The 14,106-nt window shown below is 31.0% G+C and overlaps 1 protein-coding gene across 1 annotated transcript in view; it reads right to left on the bottom strand.

The window, feature by feature from the left end:
• The window catches only part of LOC126713545 (laccase-15-like), a 40,480-nt gene extending 28,611 nt beyond the window's left edge, over positions 1-11,869 (bottom strand). The window contains exon 1 of the mRNA XM_050413302.1: positions 11,694-11,869. Within this exon, the coding sequence (XP_050269259.1) occupies positions 11,694-11,792 (99 nt within the window). The 5' untranslated portion in view covers positions 11,793-11,869. The remainder of the gene's footprint in view (positions 1-11,693) is intronic.
• Between the last annotated feature and the right edge of the window lie 2,237 nt (positions 11,870-14,106).

Below are 14,106 nucleotides of genomic sequence, written 5' to 3'. Positions count from 1 at the left end.
TTAGGACCTTATAATTTCTCCTACTAGTGAGGATTTGGAAACATAATATCAATATGTTATATGTGGAGCAGCTTAGAAGTTGAATTGGTACTATTTGTCAAGCACGTCAATAACCGGTCTTCAACTTAAATTAAGCTAGCTTATTTTATTTCCTTAAACTCAACTTATTTAAGTAAACTTTTATTTAAAAAGCCCCATGTCAACATCATTTGCTTTGGTTAAATAAAGCTAGCTTATTTTATTACCTTAAACTCAACTTATTTAAGTCAATTTTAGACACGTATAATATAATACTTAATTAACGGACTTAGAGCATCTCCAACAGCTTCTCCAAATTTTTGTACTATTTGGAGAATGAACAGTGACATTTAGCTTTTACCTATCCACTTTTTCAAATACACTTCTATCTCATTCTCTATCTCATTTAAATATTATTTTTTCATTCATTATTTATTCTTTTTTTAACAACTATACATCTTCCAATTTTTTTTTTTATACAACACATCATTATTATAATAGAAAAAATGTATTGAAGAATGAACAGTAGCCCATCAAACTTGATGGGCTACTGTTCATTAGCCAAAAAAAAATTCATGTTTGTCGAAGCTATTGGAGCATCTACGTTGTACCTCATTCTCCAAATTTTAGCTACTAAAGCCGGATGCCCAAACAGTTGGAGATGCTCTTATATCCCTTTAATAGAGAATAGAGATACATTATGTATGCAGGGTGATCAGTTAAAAATAAAAATAAAAAAATAGTGCAGCGTGCTCTATTATGACCATGTCTCAAGCGTTCAAACTATATTAATTAGGTCAGCGTGGTCTGAAACTTATTTATTTTAGGTACCAATATATTAATGGATTGGGAAGAGGTCACCATGTGCGATTGTTCTCATTTATACTTGAATAAAAAGAAATTTTAAAGGGTAAAAACAAAAAAATGAAAAATTTAAAAGTAAAGAAGTTTTTTTTTTTTTTTGTTAGAGTGAGCGTAGTTTGTTTACACAATGCACAAAATGATTAATGAAGCAGTGTAAAAAAATATTATTATTATTCAAAAAATAATAGATAACAAAAAATAAACTTTTATTCAAGAAATAATAGATCATAAAAATAGTGTTATAACTTATAACTTATAAGTCATACAGTGAGATCGAATCTCAAAAGCTTATGAATAACATTAATTTTTCATTGGCTAGGCTTCAACCAACAAATGGGAGCAGTCATGCCAATAAGAAAAAGATAAATTAAGGGCATGTTTGGTAGACTATAATGATGATTACATAGGAATAGGAATAGCTATTACAAGGAATGCAAGATGTTGTAATGTAATAATTATTCTTATTCAGTTGTTTGGTAACCCTATAGTAATAGAACCCTGAATATGTATTCCACATGTTTGGAACAACATCTTAAAACGATGTAATGAAAGCTTTTTAAATCAAATTGCCTAAAATGCCCTTATTATAATAAGGGAGACCTCTAATGAATTTTTTTTTTTTTTTTTTTTTGGTTTAATAAACCCAATCTTTTTTTTCTTTTTCTTTTTTTTGGATTACTTTCATTTCATTGCATTAAAATTAACTTGTCTTTTTTTTTTTTTTTTATTCTCAACGTGTCTTCTTCTCAACGTTGCCTCACACCTGTAAAATTTGCCCAACAAACATTATCACTATTTCATTATTCTTTCAACTGTAAATACTACAAACAACTATATATCTCAGTTTGAAATCTCATTTATTCATTTTTATTGATGTACGTTCTTTGTTTCTATTAGGAGCTTAGGAAAAAAAAGACTAAATCTTAGACCCTACCCCAATATTAAAGGTATCTTTTTTCCCTAATATATATATATATATATATATTTATATATGTGGGGGCCGGCTAGTCAATAAAGTTATTAAAGTTAAGTTAATTGGGCTTGTGACCCATTTGAGGACGTAAAGCTGTCCGAGGATGCCCATGTCAAGTTGTAAGGATAACCAAACGAAAGGAAGAGTAGATATCACGTAAGGTGAGTTCAGTATTCGTCCAAGAACAAAATCCTTCTCGACAATATGAGTCCGAGGATGACCAGAGTGCCACCTTATTACAAACGTACTTCGGAGCTACGTTACCACTAAAAGCGGGATATGGGACCAAGGGTAAGAAAGAAAAGGCAAACAAATATCTATAACGACAGCTGCCACGGCATTAATTGCCTCTCAACCAACTCTCTGGCCGCATTAATGTGGAGGTGATGCCTGAACAGTGATGAAGCAGCCTTACAGCTGCTAGTTGGAGGTTCTAGAAGGTGTTAGATGGGACAAAAAGAGATCCCCTAAACCCAACTAACACGTGTGTGGTAAAGATGATATGAAGAGGGCAGTATATAACACGAAAGAAACCATTGAGGAGGGGGATCAGGACAGAAATAAAGAAAAAGAGTACTCAGGAGAAAGCCTTAAGAACAAAAGAACTGAACTTGTTTCGAAGGAAAAACTAATTGTTATATCAGTGCTAATCCATCTATAAACATGGGATTTAATCGTTTTTCTTTTAAAGTTTACCTAGTTCTTGGACACCCACGCTCTACAAATTTTATTGTTTGGACCTTTAACGTACAAACCCAATATCAGTTTAGGATCGTTACAAATTGAGTCCTTACAATATATATATTTGGTTAACAAGAACTAGAAGTATCTTGGGACAAAAGCATAACTAGAAGTATGCTTGAGCAAATTCACCAGCCTTTTTATTTCTTTTTACAGAGAAGAAATGCACAACTGAAATAAAAATCTTTTGTTAAAATATATATATATATATATATATATATATTATTGATACGCTTTAGATTGGCTAGTTGATCACGGTCATTGTTTCTAATCTCTGTTTCACAGAACCTTACAGCTATACAAATATCAATTATGGCAAATTTGATATAATGTCAAAAAAAAAAATGATATGGATAGCAGAAACAGAGGGCAGTACTTTTAGAAATTGCAGATCTATGGACAAAAAAAAAATCCTGAGAAGAGAAAGCAGCAACTGAGGGTGAGTAAAAGGAAATACCCATACAAATAGATGAGAAAAGAAGAGAGAGAGGGTGCAATACCTGTGGAAATTGCAAACCTAAGGGAAGAAGGAAAAAAAAATTCCTTGAGAAGAGGGAGCAGCAACTGAGGGTGAAAGAAAGACAATACCCATATAAATAGATCTCTAGTAGCGGGAAAATAAAATTTTAGAGAGGAGGGAGATGGAAAATTTAGGAAGGAGATGAAATTTTGGAGAAGATGCAGGTAGTGAGGGATTTTGGAAATTTTGTTAACAGAGCAAGGAGAAGTTTTGGAGAAAATACGGGTAGTGGGGGATTTTGGTTAACAGAGCAAGGAGAAATTTTTTTTGGAGAAGACACGGGTAGAGGGGGATTTTGGGAATTTTGCTTAAGCAAAGCGTATTACGTTTAGCAAGGGAATAGAGATTCAGTACTTTTAATAAGGAATGTCTATTCCTCATTTTAAGGAATAGAGATTCATATGGAATGATTATTACAAGTAATAAAAACATAACCGAACAATTGTAAAGCTGAACCATAGGTATAACTATTACATTACAGTTTCTATTATAGTCTACCAAACTTACCCTAAAGGTAAAACCATCATAGGCCACGTTAGTGTGGTGATGAGCATGCAGAGCGTACAAGAAGAAATATTACAATGTGTACATATGACCAAATATTTAGTTTATTGTATATATAATATAGAAATATTTAATACTTTTAAAGAAAAAAAAAAGTATTGTTTGCTTGCTTGTTCAGTTTTTTTTTTCTTTTTTTTGAAGAATATAAACAAATATTATTGGTATGATCGCACCCACATAAACAAATGGAGAAAGTTTCTCTACAGTCTGAATTGGAGGAAGTCTCTCCAAACTACAATGTGTCAATTTCAGAGAGTGACACTTGTCCAACCCCACTAAGACTCAAATTCAAGAGAAAACTACTGTTAACTCAAACGTCAGCCACTTTTCCATAACTTTTTGGCGTAAATGCACTTTTAATCCATACATTTTACACTTTTTCCATTTTAGTCCCTACATTTTAGTTTTATCACTTTTAGTCTCTAAACCAATTAACACTTGACATTTAGGTCATTTCTGTCACCCAACTAACAGCAAAAGTTGACATAGCTGACGATAAAATAAAAAATAATAATATAATCACACAAAATATAATGCCACGTCAGCATAAAAATTTTAAAAAATAATTTATTAATTTTAACTAAATAAAAAAAAAATTAAAACCCAAAAATCACTAAAATTAAGATCTAAAAAGTATTTTGAACAAAATTAAAAAAAAAAAAAAAAAACAAAATATTCGAAAAATTCGGAAAAACATGTTTTTTCCCCAATCTTTGGTTGGAAACATGTTCAGACTATCTCTTTCTTCCAATTCCATTTTCAATTACAATTCCTAACTAAAACCAAACAAATCCTTATAAACTAATTTCTCTTCTCCTTTTATCAAAAAAAAAAAAAAAAAAAATCTCTTCTTCTATCTCTGAGCTATTCCACAATCCCCATCAAATCTCTCCAAACCTCTATCTTTACCTCTTGATCTCGCCCTCTTGGCAAGGGTGATGATAGCGGCGAAGGTGACGACAGAGGCTTGAAGACTGAAGGTGACAGCGGCGGCAGCTTGAAGATTGGTTGTTCTGGGTTTTGCTCGCATGGGTTTTGGATATAGATCGATGTTTTTGTGCTTGTTCTGAGTTTTTCTAGGTTTCGAACAGATACTCCGCTGCTGCTCCGCTGCCGCTAAGCCCAACACTCTAACCCCTCTACCCTTTTTTCCCTTTGCGATTTCTCTCTCACGAATGCATATTTGCTCTCTCTTTTCCAACCGAACCCACTCAAGACAAAGAAAAATAAAAAACAACAAAAATCCATAACAATATCCATGAACCCAGACTCTCTCTCTCTCTCTCTCTCTCTCTCTCTCTCACGAACCCAGATTTGCTAACAATATTTATCAGGGTGGAAGAAGTTGAACACTGATGGATCGTCTATAGGTTGTATGGAGCGGGCTGGATGTGGAGGTATAATTAAGGATGAGCATGGAAATTGGGTTACAGGATTCACAAGACACGTTGGAGCATAACAGCTTTGCTGATGAACTTTGGGGGCTTAGGGATGGTCTTATGTTGTGTTGTAACTTGAATATACCTTGCCTTATTGTTGAGTTAGAATAGACCCTGATCTAATGGCTAGATTAGGTGCTGACCAAGAACTAGATTTCACTTTGTTTACAAGTCCACCTGTGGACTTAGCTAATGTTTTGGAGGATGACTATAATGGTGTATTTTTTAGCATACTTTGTACTAAACTGGATGTAGCTTTTTAGTTTAATGTTATCGTCTTTTAACCCAAAAAAAATTCCATTGGACTTTGTATATGGAATGTGCGTTAGCTAATATTCTTAGAGATGAGCACAACTTAAGCCATAATGCAGATATCATTGCTGAAAAGTGGGAGATATTTGCCTCAATTTTTCACCTCTACCAACAGTGAATTATGCTAAAAGTGGGAGATATGGCCTCAAGTTTGCACTAGAGATTGGCTAAAATGTTGTTGAATAGCCTTTTGGTTTCCTTTTAGTAGTTTGTTTTGGAAACTGTCTTGGCCTGTAATTGCTTGTATTCTTGTTAACATTGTTTAGCTTGTTTTGGTAATTGTACTTGGCTTTGGATAGCCTATAAGTACTTTCTCTATCTATTTTTGCTTAGTTCAATAAAATATTCACTTGTTTTGAAGAATTTACAAACATAATGTGCAATCTGAAAAGTCATAAAGCTTCTGTAATCTATCACTTTGTTCTAGTTTGTAGATTCTCCAACATGAAATAAAGCCATCTTGAAATATAAAGTCCAAAAATGAACACCACCTAGCAATGAAACAAAAAAGGCATATACAAAACTTTTTCATTACATAATATGCAGTTATGCACATATGGATCTTAACATATAGAAATATACATTTCCATTGCATTTAAAAATATTTGTCATTTTATGTATATCATTAGTGCCTAACTAGAAGCTACTCAAATATGCAAATATAGAACCTAACATGTTTGAGTAGCTTCATTAGTTACAAAAATTGTTAGATATTATTTCCAACAAATTGTCCAATATGTTGTTGTCCACTAGCTGTCATTTGTATGTGCCATATATTGTCCATTAGCTGTGCAAAAAATTGTCCAAAAATATTGACTAGCTTGCCAAGTAAGACATACTCTGCAAAAATATAATTCACAAAGTCTCCAATATGGTACTCTTCAAGGATTATAAATTATCATCAAGAGCTACTGAAACCTGCAAATATGCCACCAAATATAAATATATGTATTAAAAAAAAAAAAAAAAAAAAAAAAAAAAAAAAAAAAACTTAAGAAAAATATAGGTTCAAGTTGTAGCAAAAATCACAAGGAATATGCATACCTGATTTGTCTTAACAATTTGTCCAACAACATAGTCTTGCCAACCAAATGACTACAAAAGACAGATTCCTACATTTTACATTTTAACAAATTTACGTTAATGACATGTTTATCTTATTATTTCAAGTAGTGAGGTGTTCATTCAAATATATATATATATATATATATATAAACTAATTCTCCCACATAGTCAATTAGGCTTTGTTATGGGAAGGAAACATTTCCTTCTTTTTTTCCTTCTTAAAGAGGGGGGGGTGGGGGAGATGCAAGATTAGCTTATAAATTCTAGTTACAATTCTAACACACATTCATTGCTTCCCCCAAGCACAAGAGATGGATAAAGCGTGACCAAATTTCCTATGAAAAAGACAACCAAACCTTACTGAAATTGTGGAACTTCTTAAATTACTATCTATCAAATGGCTAAGTTCTTCAAGCGAATTAATGTGAAACTTGTTTGAGACCAATGGACTTAAATTCCTCGATATTTTCTGTTTGGAAAGGAAAAATGAACCATCAAAAGATGAGTTCCCTTGCAACCTCATGGAAGTGTGCTTTTGTAAATGGGAGAAGTTGTTGGATTATTGTTTTGAAAATTGGCATTAGAAATCTGAGTTTTCATTTTGTTACCATTAGCATGCATTCCATAGAAGCTATCAGGATAATCAAACCAATCTTGTGGTGATCAAAAGAACTACCCCATCTACTACTATTTATTGATTTGTGGCCCATCACATATTCCAACCACTCAGCCAAACAAAAAAAAAATGCAACAAGCAAAAAATTACAGGTGGGCAGTGGGCTTTTCATAAGTTGGCATTTTGACAGCACTTCATTAAAAGGAAAATGTAGACGGCACTAGGATTTAAGTAGTGTTACAAGTTGGAAAAAAAAGGATAAAGATAATAAAAGGAATAATAGATTTTAGGAGATGAAATCTAGACTTAAGTATAAGTAGCTCTATCTAAGCCTTGTTTATTCACAATCCAAAACACAAGCGACTCCCAATCAATTTCAAAATTCAAATAAATCTAATTCCATTTACTGTGAAACTTGAAAACTCAAACCCAAAGATGCATAACTAAGTGAAATTATCCACCAACTGTGAAACTTGTTCAACATTACTATGTTCTTCAAGAGAATTAATGTTAATTGAGGAATTGGCTTATAACATGTGCAAAGAATAATTGTTACATAAACTTAAAATAAATTTATAGACATATAGATTCATATATTATAGTGCAATATAGCATATCTTACTTTATTTAGGCATCCAAGTGATTGAACTTGTCTTGACTCACATGCCTTTTTTCTTTGAGATTTAGGATTTCTTGGCCGTTCTAACACACCTTTAAACCTTGATTTTGGACGTCCAATAGTAAGTTTTGTTTTAATCCCACGTATATCTTGAAAATTTATGCCCTCATAAGATTGGCATCCATTATCACATTGTAAAACATCCCCAAGAACAATTTCATCATGGACCTCTATCTGATCCTCCATGCTAAGGGAATAACATTTTTTCCTCATTTCTTGCAAATCCTTCAATAATGTGTCAAAACATCTTTTGGCATAATCATACATTATCTCAGACTCTACTGCAAGTATGGAAACTTCACAAAAATCGTGACATAAATGAGAGTAACGCTTTCCCAATGACTCTTTAGCATTACCTTTAATATCAACACCATGATAGTTCTTGATAGAACCAACCTTTACATCTTGTGTGTATCCTTTCAATATATAATGAGTTGGAAGTATCTTAATGGTTTTTTTTTTTTTTTTTTTTTTTTCAAGAACCATCAAAGCATGGACACAAAGAATTCCTACAAAGTTGAACTTCATGCAACTACATTGAACATTAGTTGTTGAGGCTTCATATTCAACTAGCTACTCTTGAGTTTTTTGCCAATATTTAACTTTGTATTCATTGATAGTATCAGATTTACTAACCTTGAAAATTGTACAATCCCCCATCTTCATATATTCATCTTGAAACATTTTGAACATTTTTGGGGTGTACAACTTTACAGCATGTCTCAATATCTCTACATCAAGTTGTAAAACTGGTGTTGTCTGCCTCATTTTGAACTCAGCTTGCAATTCTTGACATCTTCTATCAGCCAAGACTCTAGTGTAATGTCTCAAAAAAGGCAAAAGATTATATTTCAACTTCAAGTATTTCTTCAACACATTGTTCATTGACTCACTACATTGGGTGTTTTTCATATCAGCAGTAAACATATGTCAACCATATACCATGGCCCATTTTTCTTTTAAATCACATATCCCACACAACCATTTATTATTAGTAAAATTATATTTCTTAAGCATATTATTCCATGCAACTAGCCATTCATCTTCATCTTCATAATCATACCTACAATTGCCTAAATCAATTGTAAATTGCTTTGATGAATGAAATACATGACTTAGTTTCTTAGCAGCATTTTGATAAATATGCCATACACATAAATGATGATTCGATTCAACAAATACCTCTGCTATTGCCTTAGCCATTCACAACATTTTCACAATAAGTTGACAACAAATCTAATATGTACTAATTCTAATTTGAGCCCAATATTGATATTATTTCTTTACCCACCAATAAAAGCTTTTTGCAAAAAATTTATCTAAAAAATGTTGTAGACATAGCATTACTCCAAAATTAATTTTTCCCTCCAAACAAAATCCTTAATCCTTTTTTTTAAATAAAAAAGCTTAAATAACAACAATAAATATTAGCCCAAATAACAACAAACATAAACCAAATAAAAACAAAACAAGACCAAACAACAACAAGTGAACAAATTATTTAACAAAAAGCCTACTATAAAACAAAATGATAAAATTTGTAACTCGTTCAACCTATTCAATATAAATTATATTTAATTTCATTTTTCTTTGAAAAATGGTACCAGGAAAAATATTGTGGTTATGAGTTCTCCTTGATGGTGACTAAAGTTATACTCTTTTTGGCTTTGAATTCGTAACAATTTTGCTCTCCTTAGTGACTCGACTCGTAATTGTAACAAATATTCAAGTTATCACTTTATTAAATTTTGCATAATTTAAATTTTTTAGTACTACTCTAAAAAAAATTCCTAGAGCCGCCATTGTACTTAAAAGAACAATTATGTGAATTTTTTTTTTATATTGCTTAATATATTAAAGCGATAATATCAAGGAGAAATCCTTTTGGATCTAAAAGTTTTATAAAAAAAAAATCACTATTTTAGAATGAGAATCATTAAAAAAAAAAAATCAATACTAAATGAATTCATGTAAAATAAAATTACTACCTATTTAGTATTAATAAATTATAAATGAAACAATAAATAAATAAAAATTTTAATAGATTTCAACTTATCATTAGGAAGCTGTAAGTTGACATTTTCTTTAAATCATGAAAATCATCTATCATTGATTCTACTATTAAATTTTCTAACCTAGTACTCTTAAATAAAAAAAATTATGTTTCCATATCTTATTTAGAACCTAATTCTGAACACCCCACCCCCACCCCCCCCCCCCCCCCCCCCAAAAAAAAAAAAACTTTGAGGAAAAAAAATTGATGAATTAATTACTATCACAATAACAACGAGAGAAAAATAGAAATTTGAAAAAAAACAAAACAAAACAAAATCAATATAATTTGACACAAAAATAGTGTTTTTAATTTGAATTTTTTAAAACAACTTGGTATTATGTTAACATATATCCCTACTATCTTAACTATATTTGTAATAACCCAAGAAAAAGCGCTAGCCACATCTGCGCTATACCTCAAAAAGACTAGTCACAATTGAGGTTCCTTGCAGTTGTTAATAAAGCCCAGTTCAACCTAGTAAATACCCGATGTGGGACTCATCACACACCCCACACACATCACATAATCAATCAAATTGGGGCATCACAATATTCGTATCCAAACATACGGAAAAAAATTAGTCTAAATTATCTTTGTTATTGTTGTTGTTGACTTTTTTTTTTTCTATGTAAAATTTTATCTCCTTATAACTAATAGAAGTAAATTAACTAGGGAAAAAAAAAATGGAAAGAAAGAATAGATTTTGCAATCCCAAAATTTAAGAATTTGGTATAGTCAAGAAAACCCAATTATTAATAAGATTGATCCAAAATTTTCTTTTTATGAGAGAGAGAGAGAGAGCCTCTGACCTAACTAATATTGTGTGCAGTACTAAGGACATCGAGATATCGGAGATCTATGCATGAGTTGGCAATATTTCTTGAGGTGCTTATTGCCTCCAGTGTGACAGTATAACTTACGTTTAAGTGTATTAACTTTTTTCCCCCCTAGAATGGGTCATTAGTGTAAGTCAATTGGTTATTTCCATTTGTTTGAAGTCTTTGGGCCATCTTGATTTTTAAAAAATAATTAGGTATAATCATAGAAAATATAACTTCAAATTTCATCAATATATATATATATATATATATTAAAATTAACTACATATTCAAAAAAAAAAAAAAAAAAAAAAAAAAAAAAAAAAAAAACGAAAAAGAGAAGTGATTCTAACTTTAATGCCTTTGCCAATAGGCTTGCTGTTCATATTGGTATTATCTGATTTTATTCATATGGTTACACGGGGTTTGAAATTTGAATCCCTTTCCCCGTTTATTGTATCAAAGTAATTATTAAAAAAAACTTTACTTTCTTCACGTAAGTTTACTCTAAAAAAAATAAAAAATAAAAAATCTGTAAGTGCACAACAGATCATGGATGGAAAACAATAACATGTAAGGTGTATGTTACCTTTTTTTATTTTAAGGAAAATTGTTCTCAGGCACTCGTTAATTTATACTCCATACACACGTCCATAATTTTACATGTAATGTCAACAATTTTTATAAATGTTTACATTTTAAAACGTAAAATGTGTAATGTGTACAACTATGTGTGAGAATAGATGCATTCTTTTTTAGTCACAGCTAGCTAGGAATAGGAGGAGAAAGTCTATCTTGCTACTTGCCTGCAAGCATGTTTGCAACATATGTGTCCCTCTCTCAAATGCAATTGACCGACTAAGTCTAGTTAATCTTTAAATTGCCCTTACCACCACGTCACTTAAGCATAGTGTTCACTACAAATGAGTTTATATAGAGCATATATTGTTTTTGTTTCCAAGCTGGTCATTTATTATGCTATAAACATGCATGCATATCTATTTTCATAGAAAACAACAAATACATACCACAAAAGTATGGCGAGCCAAACCTTGGCAATGCAGGAGACCATCCAAGATCAAAAGCCCTAAAATTTGCAGAACTGAAAATTTCATTATTAGAGACATTTTGTAGCAATGAGATATTATCCTTTCAATAATTTTCTCAATGAGACTTTGAAAATTAGAGGTAGTGATGTATTTATAGACTTAGGAAGAGCTAAGAAACCAAAATTGGTGAAGCTGCCACTGTAGGAGGCAAAATTTTAAGCCAATTATAAAATGCCACATCAGAATTTAATGGCAAATTCTGAATTAATGTCATTAAATTAATTAAATCAAATGATGACATGTGTCATCCAAATTGGCATCACATTGGCATATCAAAATTTGCCATGTGTCATTTGGCCCACAAGATAAAGATAAATTTCCTATTCAAAATTTATGGGTAATTATCTTTATTAAAATAAATAATAAATAAAATAAAGATAAATTTTCTATTCAAAATTGGTAGATAATTATCTTTATTAAATAAATTAAATAGAGATAATTATTTATCTTTGTTGATTATTATCTTTATTCAAAATATGATATTTATCAAAATAGATAAATAAAGATAATTATCTCTAAGAAGAATTTGGGCCAATCATAAGTCTACTACATACTTCGAAGTATATCAATTCGAAGTGGAGCTTATCCTCTAAAATCACTATAAATAGAGGGCATCCCTTCTCATTTTCGACACCAAGTTTTCAAGAGGCCTAAGCTCTGGAGAAATTCTGTCTCAAGAAACTTTGAAGAACTTGAAGTATCTTTGAAGAACTTGAAGAACAACAAATCTCTATCAAGCTCAAGGCTAGAGATTCGTTGAGAAGACCGTTCAATCCATCTTCCAACCAAATTCAAGAAGATTTATTGTTCGAGTTCTTTGAAGTTCTATTGGAATTAAGCTAAAAAGCCTCCATAAACCTCAACAAACCCAAATCTTTGAAGCTCAATGGATCAAGCCTCTAAAGCCCTGAAGAACTTCAACCCTAGAGCCTTCACATTCGAAGACTTGAAGAACAATAAATCTCTAATAAGCTCGAAGCTAGAGATTTATTGTGAAGACCGATCAATCCATCTTCCAATTAAAGTCAAGAGGATTCTTGTTCGAGTCAAATTCAAAGAAGATAGAATCAGAGGGTATTCTTTTGTAAAAGAATCAAAATAGAGATTGTACTCATTATACATCAATACAAATTTATATTTGCAAACCATATTTCTTTTCAATTGTTTGATTTTCTACAATTGAGAAAAATTTGTGTTTACAAATTTTTGGTAAGAGGCAAAAAATTTTAAGCCAATTATAAAATGCCACATCAAAGTTTAGTGGCAAATTCTAAATTAATGTCATTAAATTAGATGATGACATGTGTCATCCAAATTGGCATCACATTGACATACCAAAATTTGCCATATGTCATTTGACCCAAAAGATAAAGATAAACTTCCTATTCCAATTTTATGGGCAATTATCTTTATTAAAATAAATAATAAATAAAATAAAGATAAATTTTCTATTCAAAATTGGTAGATAATTATCTTTATTAAATAAATTAAATAGAGATAATTATTTATCTTTGTTGATTATTATCTTTATCAAAATATGATATTTATCAAAATAGATAAATAAAGATAATTATCTCTAAGAAGAATTTGGGCCAATCAAAAGTCTACTACATACTTCCAAGTATATCAATTCGAAGTGAAGCTTATCCTCTAAAATCACTATAAATAGAGGACATGCCTTCTCATTTTAAAGATGAAGTTTTCAAGACGTCAAAGCTCTGGAGAAATTCTGTCTCAAGAACACACGAAGAACATTCAAATAAGTTCTTTGAAGTTCTATTGGAATTAAGCTGAAAAAGCCTCTATAAACTTCAACAAACCTCAAATCCTTGAAGCTCAACGGATCAAGCCTCTAAAGCCCCAAAGAACTTCAACCTAAAAGCCTTCATATTCAAAGACTTGAAGAACAATAAATCTCTAATAAGCTTGAAGCTAGAGATTTGTTGTGGAGACCGTTCAATCCATCTTTCAACTAAAGTCAAGAAGATTCCGTGTTCAAGTCAAGTTCAATGAAGATAGAATCAAAGGGTATTCTTTTGTAAAAGAGTTGAAATAGAGATTGTACTCATTATACATCAATACAAATTTATATTTGCAAACCAATTTCTTTTCAATTGTTTGATTTTCTACAATTGAGAAAAATTTGTGTTTACAGCCACATAAGGTTAGTTATTCTTATACCCTTGTCTGTTTCAATATTAATGCAGTCAGCAAACCACAATTTGAACTTTCAATATTCTCTTTATAAGCATTAGCATTGAAAAATGCTAATGCTATATCTAAGCCTTTTTTAGCATTTTATGGCTTAAAATGTGCTGCATCAAAGGATGCT

This window comes from Quercus robur, chromosome 2 (assembly GCF_932294415.1).
Source record: "Quercus robur chromosome 2, dhQueRobu3.1, whole genome shotgun sequence".
NCBI classification, from domain to species: domain Eukaryota; kingdom Viridiplantae; phylum Streptophyta; class Magnoliopsida; order Fagales; family Fagaceae; genus Quercus; species Quercus robur.
This window is presented reverse-complemented; position numbering and strand designations above follow the sequence as displayed.